The sequence below is a fragment of the Rhinolophus sinicus genome, linkage group LG05 (assembly GCF_036562045.2).
Source record: "Rhinolophus sinicus isolate RSC01 linkage group LG05, ASM3656204v1, whole genome shotgun sequence".
Classification (NCBI taxonomy): Eukaryota; Metazoa; Chordata; class Mammalia; order Chiroptera; family Rhinolophidae; genus Rhinolophus; species Rhinolophus sinicus.
In genome coordinates this window covers 15281159-15300584 of record NC_133755.1, presented here as the reverse complement: position 1 = coordinate 15300584, position 19426 = coordinate 15281159, and the positions used below count along the sequence as shown (strand labels likewise).

At 37.3% G+C, this 19426-nt stretch overlaps 1 protein-coding gene across 9 annotated transcripts in view; it reads left to right on the top strand.

Moving 5' to 3' along the window:
• ATAD2B (ATPase family AAA domain containing 2B) overlaps nt 1–17181 on the top strand; it is a 115397-nt gene extending 98216 nt beyond the window's left edge. For 2 of the 9 annotated variants that reach the window (XM_074331747.1, XM_074331742.1), the window contains exons 24-28: nt 1904–2041; nt 5591–6274; nt 8817–8944; nt 9309–9437; nt 17044–17181. In XM_074331747.1, coding sequence (XP_074187848.1) covers nt 1904–2041; nt 5591–6274; nt 8817–8944; nt 9309–9437; nt 17044–17088 — 1124 coding nt within the window. In that variant the 3' untranslated portion in view covers nt 17089–17181. Of the gene's footprint in view, nt 1–1903; nt 2042–5590; nt 6338–8816; nt 8945–9308; nt 9438–11533; nt 14961–17043 lie in introns of those variants that run through there. The other 7 variants (XM_074331749.1, XM_074331745.1, XM_074331748.1 and 4 more) reach the window with 6 other exon arrangements.
• The last annotated feature ends 2245 nt before the right edge of the window (nt 17182–19426 follow it).

Below are 19426 nucleotides of genomic sequence, written 5' to 3'. Positions count from 1 at the left end.
TTGCTTATGGCTCTACTGCAGTCCCTAGAACTGTTTGCAACAGGTTTGCTACAAATGCTTGAATGACTTGATGCTGTGCTAAGGAGCTGGGACTTGATTATATAGGCCAGTGATTTTCAAAATGCTGTGCCTAATATTACCCGCGTCAGACCTCGTGAATTAGACTCTCTGAGAGTAGTAAGCCTGAGAAATCTGCACTTGAACAAACTGTACAAGAGGTTTTTCTATACACCAAAGTTTCAGACCCATTGCCATAGTCAGTAGGAGTCATTGAAGTGTTTTAAGCAGTGGAATGAATTGGTAAATTGCTTTGGCAGCACGAAATAGGAAGATCTCAGTGTGAAGGGTAGGAAGATGAGGGAACTGTTAAAAAAACTTTAGAGCCAGTTTAGAAAATAGTTTGGCAGTTCTAAAAAGTTAAACATAACATTTACCATACAACAAGTGATTCTACTCCTAGGAATCTATTCAAGAGAAATGAAAACATATGCCCATATAAAGACTTATATATGAATGTTCATAGCCGCATTATTCACAACTAAAAATTGGAAACAACCCAAATGCCTGTCAGCTGGTGAATGGTAAGCAAAACAGGGTATATTATACAATGGGGTGCTGCTCAGCTATAAAAAGGAACAAAGTACTGATACACGGCACAACATAGATGGACTTCAGAAATATTAAGTGAAAGAATCTAGTCACAAAAGACCACATATTGTACGATTCCATTTATATGAAATGCTCACAAAAGGCAAGTCTGTTAGAGACAAAAAGTGGATTAGTGGTTGCCTGGGATAGTCACCTAAAATTGGATTGCTGTAGTGATTGCATGGGTCTGTGAATTTACTAAAAATCATTTAATTGTACGCTCGCTTAAAATGAGTGACTTTTAAGTTATGTAAATTCTACATTAATAAAGCTGTTGGGAGGGAAAACTGTTGGTGTAGTCCAGAGTGAAATGGGGTTGAAGATAGAATTAATATAAGAGAGCTGTGGCTGGCTGCAGGGTTGGGGGGCATTGTGAGGGGAAGGAAGAGTCAAAATTGGCTGCCATAGTACTGGTTCCATGACTTCGTAGATGCTAATACCACCAGTAGAGATAAGGACAATATAAGGATGACAGTTTTTTTGTGGGGAAAGACAAACCAGTTATCTTTAATGTGACCTATCCTTAAGGTATCTAGTTGGAGATATCAAATAGGCCGTTGGTTATGTGGATCAGAAGCCCAAGAGATGTTTGGGCTAAAGATGTGGATTTGGGAATTATTGTATATTGCTGCCATTATATAATGGAAGCTGAAGGCATGAATGGTACTTTATAGTGGAAGATGTAGATTAGAGTGAGAAGAAAGAGATTCCAGAGACAATCTTGGGAAACAGCAACATTGAAGGATCACATAGAAAAAATCTAGTGAAGGAAGTTGAGATAGAATGTTTACTCTTACGAACATCAATGCAAGAAAACAAACTTACTGCATTGTGATGTAACAGGCAGCTAATAGCAGATGGAAACAGTTTGTGTTAATGGAGTTTACTGTCCCAATAAACACACATTCTAAGATGGCAGAAATCATAACTTTTAGACAGTACGTAATCTTATTGTCCCATAGTCATAAAAATGTGAAATGTGTCCCTTTGTAAATTAAAATGAGTAAACATAGGGCCCCTTTGGGAATTAAGGGTAATCATTGCCTGCCGGGTTATTTTATTTTTGTGATTTTTATATCTAGCTTCTTTCCCTTCTTAAAACAAAAGATACGATTTTCATCCAAATTACAAACTGTCCAAGTATAATTAATGGCTTTAAAACTCAGTTCTGTATTTCAGACTTTTTTTTTTTTAAACCTGTTGGTGTATGTAGTTAGGAATATTTAAATAGGTGTTGCTTATCTTCTGCTTGCAGGCTTATCGGTAACAGCAGAACAAATAAATCCTCATGGTACTGGAGCTCGGAAGACAGAAGCTAGAGTAGAAGAGGCATTTCGGCATAAACCAAGAAGCCCCATGGATGTCTGGCACAACTCTGCAAATAAATGTGCGTGTGAGTATTTGCGATCATGTTATCCAGTAGTGGGAACAACTGAGAATGATACTGATTTCTCAGAAACGGGGTACACAAACCAGAGCACCGCTGCTTTCCCATGGCTCTTTTAATCTTCTCTGTTTTCAGAGGTGAAGAGCTTGTGGGGTAAGATGCTGAATCAGAAATGTATTTCTTTCGCCTTATTTGATCTTTTCTATCCCCATTCAGTACTTGCTCTTGTAATTGAACTAGGTTTGAATTTTTTTAGTTTTAAACTTCGTTTTTTTTTTTAAATAGAGCTGTAGAGCCAATGGACTTTTTAACTACCCCTGTCTCCAGCTCCAACCCCTTGCTGTGTGCTATGCCGGATGTTCTCTTTATGGTGGAAAATGAAAACTCTGACTTAGGAGAGTGGCTGATTTGACAGTAGAAGTTGATTTTTCTGAAAGAATATTTTGTACTCAGTTTGAAAAATCTGTACAGCCTTCTTTATCTAGTTTTGTTTAAGTGAGATATATTTAGAGAGGGAATATTCAGTGCCTAGGTTTTCTTCATTTTTCGTCATTCATGGTGATCTATGAAATTTTTAAAAGACAAATGTTAAGAAACCTAGCATCTTTCTAATGTGGTACTTACATTTCACTGAAGATAGGCATCCTTGGAAAGTACAGGTTGTTCTTCTGGTGTGAAGGTGGTAATTCTTTTCCAGCTGTCAGTAAAGCTGGCCAGAATAGGTTCCTTCACCAGTGTCATCAAATTTGAATGAATGAACATACCTAGTTTTTTTCAGCTTGTTCTCTTTGTGATAAGTGGCATTCATACATGAGGAAATTTTGAAGGACTTAACGGTGCATTTAGTTCCATGTAGCTGATTAAAGTTATTTGGACTAGTTGTACCTCAGATTGTGACCTGGATTATATAACACAACACTCTAATTTAAACCTTAAAATTCTTTACATTCTCTGCACCTGAAACAAATATTTACTAAAACACATTGAATATTGGCTTTAAGCAGTTGAAGTTTTCTTTAAATGTGAAAATGTTACTTTAGTCTACAAATGTGAGTTTTGTTTTCTCTTACCAGTAGATGGCATATGTGACTCATCATGTGTCTGTTTTACATTAACTTACTTAAATCATAAATCTAAATGTCCCTAAGGCAGAGTTGCTTTCCTAAGGTCTTAGTTTTGGAAACAATCTCAGAGATGCTATAAAAATTGACTAAAGATTGTGCCTCTAAATGGGCTTTTCATGCAAAGCACTCCTGATAAAGGAAGTGGTATATTAAAGATTAGTTCCACAAATATCTACTCCTACCACATGCCAGGTGCTATGGAGATACAGCAGTGACTAAAACAAAAATCCCTATTCTTGTGGAGCTTATATGATAATTTCTTTTTTACCAAAACAGCTAACCATTAGAAATAGTTGTATTAGAAACAGTTATGTATCTCTAGTTCGACCTATCCTCAAATGAGAACATTTTCTGTGTTCTTAGCCGGGACGAAAGCATTAGAAAAGTAAACTTGCTTCAGTAGGCCTCCTGGCCTGTGCTTAGTGTACTGCACATCGTTACCGGGCTGGCTTGTGACTGAGCAGAGCTTAGCCTCGTGCTCGAGAGTTCCATGGCTTAATGAGGAAAGAAAAGGGGTACCATTTGTACTTTTGGTTGCATGGCTGGAAAATAAGTGAGGCCACAATGTCAGGAGTGACTTGTTAGGTAGTAAAAACCTAACAGTTCCATCTTTTAGAGAAAGAGCAACCTGAATACTTTCCTTTCACTGTTAGTGTGGACTGGATTCGTTTTTCATATAGTTAATGGGATGCTTATGAATGTCCATCACGTTAGCCTGTGTACAGCTTTTAACTGACTCATGCAGAGATTTCTTCTCCAATTATCCTATAACTGTAAATTGTAAATGGAAATTAGTGGGGGGAAAGGAGTGGAGAGATGATTCTAATGATATTGTAGTTTTGAAGATACAATGTATTTTGAGCCAAGTGACTAACTTGAAGTTTGGAAATGATTTCAGAAACCTTTAGTAGATTTATTCTTAGATAAGAAAGAAGAGTAATATACATATATGTGTGTGTGTGTATTATATTTACATATATAAATATAATATACACACAAAATTTGTCCATTTCTTGTGAATACCTTGGTGTCTTTACGGAAACTCAATACAGATTAAAAGTGAAAGGATGAAAAAGTAGACAGATCACAAGTTCATAGTAAGTGGTGGAATATAAGAAACAAGGGTTGTCATAAGACCATATTCCCTTCTATTTGTCTTTCAGAAGCAATTTTAAACTGATTAAGCAATCTACACTTAGTTATCTCATATTTATATTTCAGATTTTTAAAATGTCTTTGCCAAAGAAGCTTCTCAACTTTGACATATTAAAATTATTTATTGTCTTTTAAAAAATTAAGCCAGACTTGAATTACTTTTATAGCTTTGGAAAAAATGAATTATTTTTACCCTGATGGCTTTTAACAAACTAATATTTTGAATTTTGTGTTAGGCACCAGAAGGGATAGGTCTCTAGCTTAACTAGTTTGCTTTGATAACTTTTGTATTTAAGTTTATTTAGGCATCTGTCCCAAATTGCAAAATAAATGTTAACTTTTTACTTATTTAAGGGACAATGAGTTAGACTTGTATAACCAAATACCTTTGATACATGCATGGGAAATTAAAGATTCCTGGGTTTATCATTACCTGGAGGTACCATCTAGCTACTCATAAAACTCATGGTAGTTTCTAGCATCTAAGAATATAGTCCTTATAACTTTTGTAGGTCTCCCTTTTCATATAACTGACCAAATATTCATTTGCAATATTTTGTTAATATTGTTGTTGCAACCTTGATAACAGTGGGTTTAATTTTTCTATATATTTTCAAATAACAACTTTGCAAGAAATTGATGTTGCTAGGTGAACTGCTGTGGTAGAGGAGACTAACAGTTTTCTAACCAGATTGTCTGTGTAACTGTCTTAGAGCTTCTCTCCATGAGCATATCAACTGTGGATGATTCCTCTAGAAGCAGAGACAGTGGAAGTTTCTTTGTAGGGATACCTGTAACTATTCTGTCTTGATATACTGGATCATGCCTTTATTTTTTTTTTATGGTTTAGGTGCTTTTGGGTAATCTTGGTGGCAAAACACTCACCTTCCTGGTGGAAATCTAGGACTGTCACCCCAACCCTTCCAGGCAGCCTGGTAATGTGGTCATTCCCTAAATGCTTGGCCTCTGGATGTTAGGAATTAGGAACAGCTATAAAGTAGAATCTAGGGTAATAGAAAAAATTAATGCAGGGGAAACTCATGTAGGAAATACATTTAAAATTTTTCTCATTCTTCAGAGTTCATCCCTGACTTCATATCCATTCCACCTGTAGTGGTGAGGATTAGTCAGCAGCGATGTCAAGAGCTAAGTAGTTTTTGCTTGTGTGTTACACCGGTGTGGGTTTGCTTTCTTTCAGGTCTTATTTAGTATACATTTGTAAAACAAGTATGACACTCCAAGCTCTACATATCTTTTTTCCTTCCTTGTAAAATAGTTCGAGTTCGGAGAAAATCAAGGCGGCGCTCACAGTGGGGTAAAGGAATTATTAAGAAAAGGAAAGTCAATAATTTAAAAAAAGATGAAGAGGACACCAAATTTGCAGACTATGAGAACCATACGGAGGGCAGGAAATTGCTAGAGAATGGAGAGTTTGAGGTAAGCACTGACTGCCATGAAGAGAATGGAGAGGAGACCGGAGACTTGTCTATGACCAACGATGAATCGTCGTGTGACATCATGGACATGGACCAGGGGCAGAGGCTTAACCGTGGAGCGGGCACGAAGGAGAACTTTGCATCTACTGAAGAGGAAAGCTCAAATGAGTCTCTACTCGTCAACAGCAGCAGTTCTCTAAATCCAGACCAGACATCTAGGAAAGAGCCTTTCCTTAAAGGAAGCTGTCTAAACGGTGAGGCCTCCACTGACAGTTCTGAAGGAATACCAGTTCTGGAGTGTCAGAATGGCAAAGCTGAAGTAGTTTCTTTCTGTAGTAGTGGAGATAAATGTAGTTCTGAACAAAAGATTCTTCTGGAGGACCAGTCAAAAGAGAAACCAGAAACTTCGAATGAAAATCACGAAGATGATCCTGAGAAACTAGAGGCACTGGAATGTAGCAATAATGAGAAGTTAGAACCTGGCCCCGAGGTGGAGGTGAAAGATGCAGAACTGGATAAAGAAGGTAGAGCTAATGTTTTAACGAATCACCTGAAGTTTTAAACTCCAGAGTTAATTAATTGCATATTTTGTCTGGTCCCCAGTAGCAATAGTTGATAAATAATTATACCTCTTTGAGAATTTGTTAAACTTTTCATCCCTTTGCCCTGGAAAAGTATGCACCCACACACTAAATTTTGATGAAAGTTTCAGAGGGTTTATGGTCCAGAATGCGTTGCTTTCCTGGCCGCTTACATTTCTGGCTCCCACCTGATTGTCGTCCCTGTCCTAATGGATTCATGGCTAAAACCTGAGTACATACACAGGTGTAAAGAAGATGCATTCTAACAGAAGATTATTGGGGTGGGGTGGGGTGAGGATGGTCTGAGAAGACTTGGGTACTATAGCAGTGTGGTATATTCGAGCCATATAGACCCACATTAAATTACCACTCCTGTTCATTCTAATTGTGTGACTTTGAGCTAATTACTTGTACTCTCCAACCCTGTTTTTTATCTTTTAAATTAAACTTGAGAATAGTGTCACTGCAGGGATTACATAAGTCATGTCTATTATCACCTCTCCTGGTACCTGGCACATACTGAGGTATGTTCATTCCAGGCAGTCGCTGCTAATTGAACCAGAGGGATGTGTAGTCTAAGGGGCTCCATGCTTTATCAGGCCAGTTGTGGAGGAAAGCAGCAGCGCCCTCATTGTCACATTTCCTTCTGCTCCCGACTCCGTATGGCTGTGATTCTCTTAAGAAGAAGCAGAAGGGGGGAGTTGAGGGTTTCTGGCCCTGCTTTGTTGACCATGTTCTTTAGCTCACAGTAGGATGGGGTGAGTTAGAGATCTACCCTCAATATACATTTTCTTCCTGAACAGGTACTCTTATCACGGTAGGCTATCTTGATACTGTATATATAAATTGTGTTCTCTAAACTGTGTAGAATATGTATAGCTTTAGCCTGGGATTAGAGTTAGGTAGGAAAAGTTTTTTGCTGCCAGGTTTTTGAGCCCTCTAGCAGAATTAGGAAGTAAGAAGGTATTATTCAAAATCTTAGAATTCTTTTCATGGATAAAGAGTGATGTACTGTTCTTAAATACTCTGTTGAGATTTTTTCTTTTTCTTCAACATTGAGTAATAGAAAATAGTTTTAACAGCAGTATTTATCCTGGGCTGTCATATAGACAGAACTTTAATAATGTATCATGCTAGGGTTAAGTACTGAATGGGACAGAGTGGGAAAAAGAGAGATCTGTGTTATGAGGCAGAATGGGTGTGGGGGAGGGATATTTTTATATGCTACTTCACTATGAGATTCTAGTAAGCTTGCAGAAAAGGTTTAAATTAATATAATGTGCAGTTAGTCGTTTAGAAGTGTTAAAGATCTTTGTGGTGCCAAAGCTTTACCTGAAGTTCTCGTTTGTAACTGTCGGGGCAGGTGACCTAGAGCAGTGGCTCCTCATCGACATTCTCAGGCCTCTAGAAAGTCCACGGATGTAGTCGTGAGGATCAGTGTTGTCTTAACAAAACTCCTAGCCTATATGAATTGAACTGTAAATCAAGGTTTTCACTCTCAAGGCTGTCTGAAATACAAAATTTTCTCTGCTGTGTTGTGGAATATGTTTTTGAAGGCAACATTTTGGTTCTTTACCTACATAGCAGGCATTAATGAGGAGGAATTGTTTGAGGACTTGGGAATAGAGAACTAATGCAGGAGGGAGGTTCTCCTCAGTGTCCCTGACATGGGCCAGGTCCTGTATAATGTTCCAAAAGGGTCCAAGTTTGTCTTTGTGTTCCTTCCCTCTCGGCCTTCTCTTAGAGTATTCCTTCCCTTAGGAGGGCACACGGCTTGACGGTCTGCCTCCCCTGTCTGCCCCCAAAAGTGCCTGGTGCTGTCAGATTATGCTCTGCCACCTCAAAATTCCCCCCCCCCCCCCCAGTATAGCTAGTCTGAGCAACATGTTGGGAGAAAAGTGATTAGATTACACTCATTCACTCTTAAGCTAGGAAAGATCACTAGCTCTATTATACTTTTTATCGGTCTATATTTTTAAGAAAAAATGTTATAACCCAGATTGATTTATAATAGAATTCTAGACAGTATAATAGAGAAAAGTAAGAAATTTAAGGCAGTGTTGAGAAAAGTGTTTTACATGAGGAGGCAGATATGTAGACAGGTTGGCTTCACTTTGTGTTAGTATCTGCTTTTCTAGCTTACGTCCCTTCTTCCAATTCTGAAAGCTCCAAATTTTAAAGCGATGGCTATCATGAAGAGAGTGAAAGCTGTTTATAAGTTAGTGCTTAGAGGCAAAGAGTGCTTTTATCCTCTTTTTAGTGGATATATTTATTAGATGGTATTCTAGTATGACTTGGCTTTCATAGTTGTAGTTTAGTTCGCTTTAATTTGTTACTTATTCTTACCAAAAAAATCATTTATTTAAAGAATACACCTTTATTTCAAGAAGGATTTGTGGTGGGTAAAAGAGTTTATAGTTGTTTAAGCCTGTTTTCTTAACTTTTACTTGCTGCAGTGCATTTCTTTTTTTTCCGTTAATTGTAGGTGCTTCTAAAGTAAAGAAATATCGTAAGTTAATTTTAGAGCAGGCAAAACCAACAAGCCTGGAACTGGTTCCAGAAGAGCCATCTGAGCCTGTGCCACCTCTTATAGTTGATCATGAGAGGTTGAAGGTAAGCTTACCCATTCCCAGTTTTAAGTGACTGGAATGAGATTTGAATGTGTTTTGTAGGCAGTTGAATAAAACTGGTTTTGATAATCTTTTGCTTTAACTGGGAATATATGTGCTTTGCAGCTTCTAGTAAAAAAAAGTGTTAAGTGTATTTTGAGGGGTTTAGAAACACAAGAATGGTCTTGGTAATAAACAGATAAGCCCTAGAATCTTCTAAACTCAGGTATCACTGTCATACCACAGCCTGTAGTCTCTGTTGCCTAGCTATTTGAAAATAACTGTTTTAGTTTAGCTATTTGAATATAACTGTTTTAGTTTGAACAATGACATCAAACTTTATTTTATTCTCTTCCAATTTTTCTTAGAAATTGCTCGATTTGTTGGTAGATAAAAGCAACAATCTGGCAGTTGATCAACTTGAGAGATTATATTCTCTTCTTAGTCAGTGCATCTATCGTCACCGTAAAGATTATGACAAATCACAACTTGTAGAGGTAAGTGCTTAGTTCATTTGTAGAATAAGTAAATATGTGCTTTTATTTGTCCCAAAGAAAAGAGAAAAGAAAAGCTATTTTAATCTATATCTTTTACCAAGTAACTGAAGAATGTTTTCAAGATTTAAGATTAGAAGAAATCATTAAGAGTTATAGTTTGAAGAATAAAGCCTCTCTGTACCATTTTTGTCTCAGGACAGAAGTAATCTGGGATTCTTTGTTTATCAGAACACAGAAACTCATGGTTCTGGGTTGGCATATACACAAACAAGCCCTCATCCTCTCCCTGGCTTATTACTGACATCAGTGACGACGCCTGCTGCGTGTGGGCATGGCCTCTCAGTCCTACCACTCACTGCTCCCTGGGCAACACTGACGAAAAGGAGTTGGCATGGGCAATGAGACCTATTAGCCAGCCCATTAATAGCTGGAAGGAAGCTTAAAAGTCATCTCATTTAATCATATCTAGTCCTGTAAAGTAGCTACGTGAAAGGGGGGTCCTTTTCTTTAGACGCTTTAGAGGTACACTCTTCCCTTTCTAGACAACTTGGGGCCCTAAGGAAGTTCTTCCTTATAAAATACGAACTTAGATCTCTGTTCATATAACTTACATCCTTAAGCCGTACTTCTGCTTTTTGAGATCATCTGAGCAAATGTAATCTCTCATACCCACTAAATGGCTAAGGGACATTATTAAACTCTCTTTGTTCATTTGCCTGTTAGTTTATCTGGTAGTCTAGTTATTAAATATTTATTGAGTACCTACAGTTCCAGGTACTATGCCAGGTTTGGGGTACAAAAAACGAATAAGACAAAGCCCCTCTTCTCAAGGAGCATTTCTAGTATATTAAAGGTTTATATGTAGAGGATGTGATTATTTTCCATGTGTAAACTTAAAGCAAGAGAGCATTTAAAAGATAATCATATTTTTATGAGACACAGTTTTACAAACTTATTTTGTCATTATTATACAATATCTAAAAATAACAGAAAAGCACAAATGTAAAAATAAAAACATCACCCACATCCCCCCTCCCACCCTGTCTAGAAGAAACTAGTCAGTGTTAATCTTTTGGAATAATTTCTATCCTTTAAAAATGTCTAGATGTACATAACATGTGCATAAGTATGTGAATATGTATTTTAAAATTGGAATCATATTGTACATTCTGTTTTATAACCTGGGTTTTTTCCTGCTCAGCAATATATGATGAAACATTTGCAGGCGTGGTTTTGATTGATCATGTAGAAGAACTTTTTGATCAGATGATAATGTGTTAGTATGACCTATTCTACAGAGATGTAGATTGTAATTTCTTTGGAGCTGTTTAAGGGGAGAAAGGAAAACCAGATGTCTTAGATACATTTAATATTTGCCCATCTGAATGAATGTGTGGGGTAGAGTTCTTTCCTTTTTTTTTCTTATTCTAGACAGTCCTTATTCACATTGTTGACATTTGTTTAGCTTGAATGGATTGAATGCTCTCTAGCACTGAAACATCTTTCAGTATGGGACTTGGAACCCTGCTTTCTAGGGGTCCCATTTAGAGAGGAAAGGGGATCTACAGAATCCCGTCAGTTGCATTCCTGGTAGTGGTGGCAGAAGTGTCTCTTGCCTTCTGGCTTTTTTGTTTCAGTTCTGCTTGGAGTGAATAGTGGTGGGAGTAGGGTGTATTTTACTTCTGGTATAAGTTTTACTGTACTGAATACATTCCTTTTGCTTTGGAAGTTAGTCGAATGTAGTGAATAATGAAGAGCTTAGACTCTGGGATGAGGCCACATGCATTCAAATTCTTCTATTTATTATCTGGCAAGTTGCTTATGTATATAAATTTCTTAGTACAATTACCTGGCATACTAAGTACTCATTGAGTGTTATTAGCATCATCTTCAGAAGCTTAAATATAAAATAGGAGGCATTTGGAAGTGTCTAGGACAGACTGTCTTACTGAGCAGCTATGGTATTATAATCAGGAAACTATTTAAAGCTTAACTTGTATCTAAAATTCTCTGAAAGTTAATATAAAGTGAATTTTCCCATAATACTCTTGTCTTTCCTTTAATAGACAATATGTACTTTTTTTTTTCCCTTATAGGAGATGGAAAGAACAGTTCATATGTTTGAGACATTCCTATGAACTTTTCGAGATGAGTGGTTTATCCTCTCCAATCTGCTCCTGACAGAGCAGTCTTCTGAGCCATTCAATTTCAAATTGCACCAATTACGTGCAGAGCCTTGGTGTAAAGTGCTCTCTCACTCATTCTTTCTCTCTGTTGAATTTGGTGCTATTGTCTCAGGTACCTGAAACCAACCAGCCTACAAGAACCAAACAGAACTTCAGAAACATGTTGTATTTTCCACAAATAAAAAATACAACCCCACAGATTGGAGATTTTGGTGCTACAGAAACTGCTCTCGCTTCTGCTCCTCTTTTCAGGAGACTTCTGTCCTAGGGAGCAGACCAGCAAACACGAGAAACTGGATGGGCAGTTCTAACTGTGTTGAATTGTTTAAACAGCGGGCAACCTATTCTTACTTTTTCTTCTTTCTACCCCCTTTTATCATATTTGTTTCTATTTTTTCCTCTGGGTAATGGACTGAAACCTGTTTAAGAGTTGGCTATGGTATATTCTGGTGGGAAACTGAAGAAACTGGATGAAATTAGATTAGGCTCTTTAGAACTGCCTTTAATGTGCCTTTTTATTCATTTGAGAAAGATAAGGCTAAACAAAAGGATGGGCTTATTTGTAGCAAACGAATTAGAATGTTTTCCTTGGTCACAACCTTGAAAATAAGTTTTGATATTCTGTCATTAAGAGGCAACCAGTGTTTTGGTATAAAATGCCTGTCTTGTTTTCAAAATTCAATCAAGACACTCGTTAAGCCACATAATATACTAACATGTAAGTTTTCCTGTATGGTCTGTTTCTGTTTAAGAAACACCTAATAAAACAACAAAAAATAATCCACAGTCCACCAAAAAAACCCACACACTTTTTGGTATTGCTGACAATGATGACCAGAAAATAGGTAGATAGTGGCCATTTTTTCTTCTGTCAGTGGCAATTTAATAGTTATTCATGTTTGAGTTCCCAGAGAAAAATGATTCATGTATAATAAATTGTTACTGTTTTATTTTAAAGCCAGAACTTGCCAAATGGACAGAAAAGAGAAATATTTCAGAAGCTCTATAAAATTCATTTTCTATATGCATAGTTGCAAGTGAGCTCTGGTATGGTACTTGAATAACAGTATTAATGTTTAAATCCCTTACCATAAGCTTAACCTTCACAACTATTCATTTTGATTGAAACCCATTTTCGATCTTGTTGAGTGATTTCTGTGAGTTGTACTTACCTATAATTAATTATGGGTTACTAGTTTTACAAAACTTTCAACAAATTTGGAGACACAATCTAGGCAGTTGCAAAGAGGCAAAGGGAGTGCAGTGACATTTTTTTATCAGATAATTTTTAAACAAAAAAGTAGAAAATTTTGACAAGTTGGCTTGATATTTTCACTCATTCTAGCTGTTAGCTGCAGGTGTGTCTTTCCAATATATGCAACACATGTAGTTTGGGTTTTATTAGAGCGAATGGTCTTGGACTACTGCAGAGATACTGAGCTACCTCAGCTTTTTGTATTTTAGTTACCAACAGTGTTTACAGAGTCCTGTAATCACTTTGCCACCGTTTACATGCTGAAGCTAAGGTACTTGTCTCCTGTCTCTGGCTGTTGGTCGTGTGCTGGGTGCCAGCGCAGAAAGCACACGGCGGCCATAGGCTGCTGCAGTAATCCTAAGTGCTTTGCATTTCCACTGACATTTTACGCCTTCTAATTCTAGCTTATTTTTTGAAAAACGCCACTTGTTTTCTTTATACCTAGTCTAAAATCTTCATGATACTCAGTTAGTCACGTAATTCAAGATGCTACCCATGTAGACACACTGTATTTTTAAGGTGGGCAAGTGCGATTAACGATGAACCATTTTAAAGGGGAGGTTATTTGAAACCTCGAATTTGATTATTGGGAGGATTTTCATGCTTTCTTTAGTATTTATTACCATCATACCAGTTCAGGCTATTTTGCTGTCTAATACATTAGCATTTTGTATTTTGATGGAAATTGTTACAGAATTTAAAGATTTGATGAAGAAATAAGATGTAGCAGATTTTTTGTAGCAAGTTTCTGGTAAAAGGGTTTTTTGCAAGTCTCAGGTTCTTGCTGCACTATTTTTTTTTAAATATTTATTCCAGTTACTCTAAGTCAGAAGCATTCTGTTCAAGTAACAGCAGCACTTGTGAAAGGAAAAATAAAAACGCACATGTTCTTAGTAGGTTACTAAATTTGTACAAGTTAAGATTTTAGCCATCAGTGAGTTTGACAAAGAAAATTTATTTATGTTCAGCATTAAAATGCTTCCAAAAGATCAAGTTTTTTTTTTAATTTTAATCTTGATATAGATGGAGAAATAGGAGGCAATCTCAGTATGATAGGAACTGCCACTTTGAACAGTTTAGGTCTTAAAGAGAAAGCCAATCTAATGCCAAGGGGAGAAAAATGAGCTGAAACTGTACCAACTCCTCCAGCCCCTTTCCCCCCACAAAAGAAACACACTATACACATTGTGCTTACTTTACAGATATCTGGTGGTTCTATAGTTTAAAGCAGCTTGTGAAATTATCCAAGTGGACTCAATTTTGTTTACCTTTCTGTAAGTTCTTAATTTTTGCTGTATAGCATTGGCAAAACTATGTACAAATTGACCTCTGTTCTTATTTCCTATTGTGAGCATTATAAATGATGAGCTCCTGTGTAAAACCTTGCTCTCAGATCAGTAAAATATATATCGCAGCACAGCCCAACAATAGTTAATGCTCAGCTGTGGGGACCATGGGAGCTTTTTGAAGATGATGGAACCGCACTAGGATTGAAAGTGATGGCTGTGGAGTTAATTGTGTTTTTGAGCTTGAATCTCACCTGTGATTAATTTTTTTGTTTTGTTTTTATGTCCTTTCATGACTTGATTTTTCTCATATGCCAATGTATTTGTAGGTTTACTGGATTTTATTTTTAGGGAGTGGGTGGTTATATCTTCCCACTTTTTGATTAAGTTGGTTCAGCTATGGTGCTATTCAAGTAGGTATTGTCAGTGTCAGGTCCCGTAGCTGAATGCCATTGTTATTATAATTATTATTTGTAATCACGTTGTAAGCTTGAATTTGGGCTTGTACCTGCATCTTTTGTATTTTGTACATTCGATTATTTAGACTTTGGGAGTCCTCTTTGGTTTCAGTCATGTACGTCTACTTTGTAGATTTAAGTAAACTTCATCAACTATGGTCTATTTTGGGTTTGTAGTTTAATTTAGAATTGTGTTAAATTGATGTTTTGCATTTGACTTCATTTTACATTAGTTTGAAGTAAATTATTTAATTTTTGAATTCTGGAATTTTGAACATTTACTGTAATTTGTAATATAACTGCTGTGAAATACTTGAATAAAGATGACAAGAAAAACATGTCTTTCTTTAGCTTAATTATGATTACTGTTGGCTGCAAATACAATGTTACTTTCCTAGCTTAATTCATATATTTTGCAGCTAGGACATACTGATGTTTATTAAACATCCAAAAAGACTTGTTATGTTTCCTTTAGATTTTAGTAGCCCTCAGTATTTTTTAGCTGAAAGATTTTGTGTTGAGGAAGTATGATTTTAATTTCAGTTGAAGATTGTCTAAAATATATTGTACAGAAGCAAATGGATTACTTCTGAAATTTGTTTTTCTAATTGCAAGGCTGTGCTACAGTAAGACGATCAGGTAGTGTGGTTTACTTATTTTACAGTGTTTTCCCTTTCATCATCATGTAGTTTATCAGCAGACTTTGAGCAGTACAAAGAATTTAAATATGGAGAGAGATTTCGTACCAGAATTTTCAAGGGCTTGTTACTTTAAGTGACTAGAATGTTCCTGGCTTTTAGATTGCCCATGTTTCTTCTGTCTCTTTTTCATGTCCCAAGATTAATGTACTAATATTCCTTGATATAAATTTTTACTTTTATTTTTTGAATCACAGTGAAACGGACCTGGTTGAATTTGAGTAAGACTTGGCTTTTCTTGATTTTCGCAGATGGTATAATTTTTACTTTTGCCCGTGTATATCCAGGCATACCTTGGAGATGCTGCGGTTCCCTTCCAGACCACCACAGTAAAGCCAGTATCACAATAAAGCGAGTCACGTGCACACACAAGTTACGTTTACACGTTGTACACTGTAGTCTGTTAAACGTGCAATAGCATTATGTCTAAAAACACAATATGCACACCTTAATGTAAAAATACTTTATTGCTAAAAAATTCTAACCATCATTGAGCATTCCGTGGGTTGTAATCTTTTTGCTAGTGGAAGGTCTTACCTTTAATTTATAAAAAATGTAATATCTGCCAAGTGCTGTGAATCAAAGCGCAGTAAAACAAGGTCTGCCTGTGTATCAGAAGACTGGTGATGATAAACCCAGGAAACGTTTGAAAAAATTGCATCTGAATGTTTCAGTAAGGAGTTTATAGTTGCATTTGAATCTCAATTAACTTTTCTAGGGCTGTAACCTTCTAGGTTGGGTTTATTTTCCCAGTTTTAGTTTCCATTGGACTCAAAATTCCAGTCAAGTGAGAGGCTAATCTTTGAATATCTACTTCATGTTATCCCTATGCCCTAACACCTGCAAAGTTACCTATTGGCTTCTAAAACTATATAAATTCCCTGTTACCCACACAGTTGGTCTTTGTCCTAGTCACTACGCTAGGCATATGTGATAACACAGGTGACGTATTCTCTCTGTAAGCAGCTCGTAGTCGGCTAGGGGAGGTTGGTGTGTAATGATCCAGTGGGATAAGGGCTGTAACAAGGAACATGCTGCGGTTCAGAGTTCTAAGAAGGAACCGATTTATTCTGTTTAGGAAGGGGGAAAATGAGGTAAGTTTTCATAGAGAGTTGGCATTTTTTTTGCCCTTTCCCTCTATCTGGCTCTTCTAAAGTCTAACCCCACTTTATCAGAACTATTTTTTGGGGTTTTTTTTTTTGTGTGTGTGTGTGTGTGACCTATATATTACATCCTATCACCTATTCATACCAGTTATTCTGGAATATCTTTATCTTGATTTGTTCAAATCTTAGCATGTTCTGTTGATGTTTTTCCTCCCCCTACACGTTTCATATTCACCACCCCTTCTCCATCTTTATTGTAGCTGACGTAGTTTGGGCACTCACTGATCCTTTTGTTTGGACCAGTGGAACAGTCAGTGATTTGAGGGAATGTACCCCTGGCCATGGCACTGGGTCTATGTTGAGTTTTTTGTAATATAATTTAACATACGGGGTTTGATCACAATACGGTGAAGGTTTATTGCAGTAAAAGACACATTGCCATTTATCCCTCTTAGAATACTCCCCCTCGCTTCAAGCACAGAAATCCCATCCTTGCCACTTTCTGAAGCCGTTTTGGAAGTCTTCTTTCATGAGTGTCTTTAGTTGCACTGTGGTGGCTGCCTTGATGTCCTGAATCGATTCAAAACGTTTTCCTTTCATGGTCATTTTGACTTTAGGGGAGAGCCAGCAGTCACATGGTGCCGGATCCGGTGAATAGGTAGACGAGGACACACCGTAATGTTATTTGACAAGAGATTGCTGTGCCAGAAGCGATGTGTGACATGCAGTGTTGTCATGATGGAGGGTGAAGTCAAGATACTCATGAAAGGACTTCCAGAACTGCTTCAGAAAGTGGCAAGAACGATGGGATACATGTGTTCAAAGTGAGGGGAGTATTTTGAGGGGGATTTAATGGCAATGTGTTTTTTACTGTAATAAATTGTTTTTTATTTAAACAGTCACCGTATCTTTTGATCATACCTCACATATCACATTTATTAGGTGCTGGGGACTGTTCTGAGTGCTTTACAAAGACAAAGACAAATACTTTTTTAATCCTGTGAAAACCTTAAGAGATAGGTGTTATTATTACCCCCATTTCAGAGCCCAAGAAACAGTAATTTGTCCAAGGTCACACAGCTAGGATTCAAATACAGGTAGTCTGGCTCCTAATCACTGTTCTTGACTGCTTATTGTGAGGGTAGACAGACACACAAACATCATTCAGTATAATGTGGGGATACACAAAACTCAGCATGTGAGGGTATACAGACATGAACATTTTCAGTGTAATATGGGGACACAGAAACATTGAGTATAATGTGGGAGTACACAGACATCATTCAATATAATATGACAAGTGTCACAGTTGAGTTATGCATGAGGCACTCCAGGTGTCCAGAGAGGAGCACGTAGCCCCACCTCAGGGAACGCTTCCTGGGAAATCTGATGCCTGAGCTGAAGCACCAAGATGGGAAAGGCCTTCCGGGCAGAAGGAACAACAGCAGCATAGACCCGGAAGTGAAAAGGCTTGACAGAAAAGGCTTGACAACTTCCGGGGAAAGGACAGCAGCTCCGCATGCCCTCAGGTCACCACTTGCCAAGCACAGTTCTTGGCAGTAAAGTTACAGCTGGTTCTCTTGGAGCTTACAATTCAGCGGGCAAAGAAGAAACAAGATGTTAAACAAGTGCTGTAATAGGAATAGTAGCAGCCAACTTCTGAGTGCGAGGTACTGCTTGAAGAATTAACCATTTAATTATCACAGCATCTCTGTGAGATAAGTACTGTTGGTTGTCCCACTCAAGGGGAGGGGAAGCTGAAATAGAGTTGGTGAAGCAGCTTGCCCAAGGTTATACAGCTAATGAGCGGTAGCTGGGATTCTGTCTTGTGTGGATTCTTAACTGATCTGTCATTAAGGTTAATAAATTCATTTGCCCTTGTTCAGGTTTTTCTCCCCAATTAAACAGTTTTGTTTTGTTTTTTTAAAAAACTATAGAATACTACAATGGCATGTTCCCACCATCTGGAGCAGTTTTTCATAGTTCTTTCTTTAAAGAAAAAAAAAATTCTAGGTAAGCTTTAAGTTCTCTTTCCACCCCTCCCCAGTCCCGTTCCTTTTCTTTCTTCCCCAGAGGCATCCGCTCTGATGACTGATGAACACTTTCCTGTCTGTGTTTTTAATCCATTACTAGAGAAGGTAATAATCTGGGTGCTGAACCAGACTGAGTTGGACTCCTGGTTTTGTACCTTCTTGGCTGTGTGACATGCAGCAAGCTAATTCACCTTTCTGTACATCCGTTTATCTGTAAGACGGGGGATAATGATAGTAGCAGGCCCCCGGTGGTTATTGTGAGGAATATGTATTTGAGTGAACACCAGAAAAGCAGTTAGAACAGGCCAGACACATAGTAGGTGCCCAGTAAGTCGTAGTCATTTCTACGCTGATTATTACAACTATTATATTTGTATCCATAGAAATGGTTTGGGAGTTTAAAAAATGGGCCTAAGTGGGATGAACTTTTCACATCTGGCTTTAAAATTTAGATATATTTTTAAGTTGGAAATACATGCTTTGCCTCAGAACCAATTGTTTTCTACACCTGTAACTGATTATTTTAGTGTGAGTCTGTGTATCTCTACATAATATTCTTACATGGCTACTTGTTTTATTTTCCAGTTTTTGCCATTATCCTTTGATTTCCTACCATGGAAGAGATAAATCAGACCTGTCCCCAACACACACCCACCCACCCGTCTTGTTTTCTCATCCTCCCAGTTGGTTATAATTTTCATTAGATCATTATTCAATATTGTATGTAAAAACTGTTGACAGCTGAGGTATTTAGTATACTGTGATTAGTTTTCCTTTTCTGTACACTTTTTTGTTAAAGAGTCTTTGTTATTTGCCTAGTGTTCTATGTACTAATTGCTAGTTTGTCCTTACATTCATCCCCAGCATTCCAACTGTCTTCTTAGTTCCTTCAAACATATAAGGTATTCTAGCATTTCATCTTGAGAAAATTTCTCCCAGAGCATTTTCACTTTTTTCAGTTTTGCTT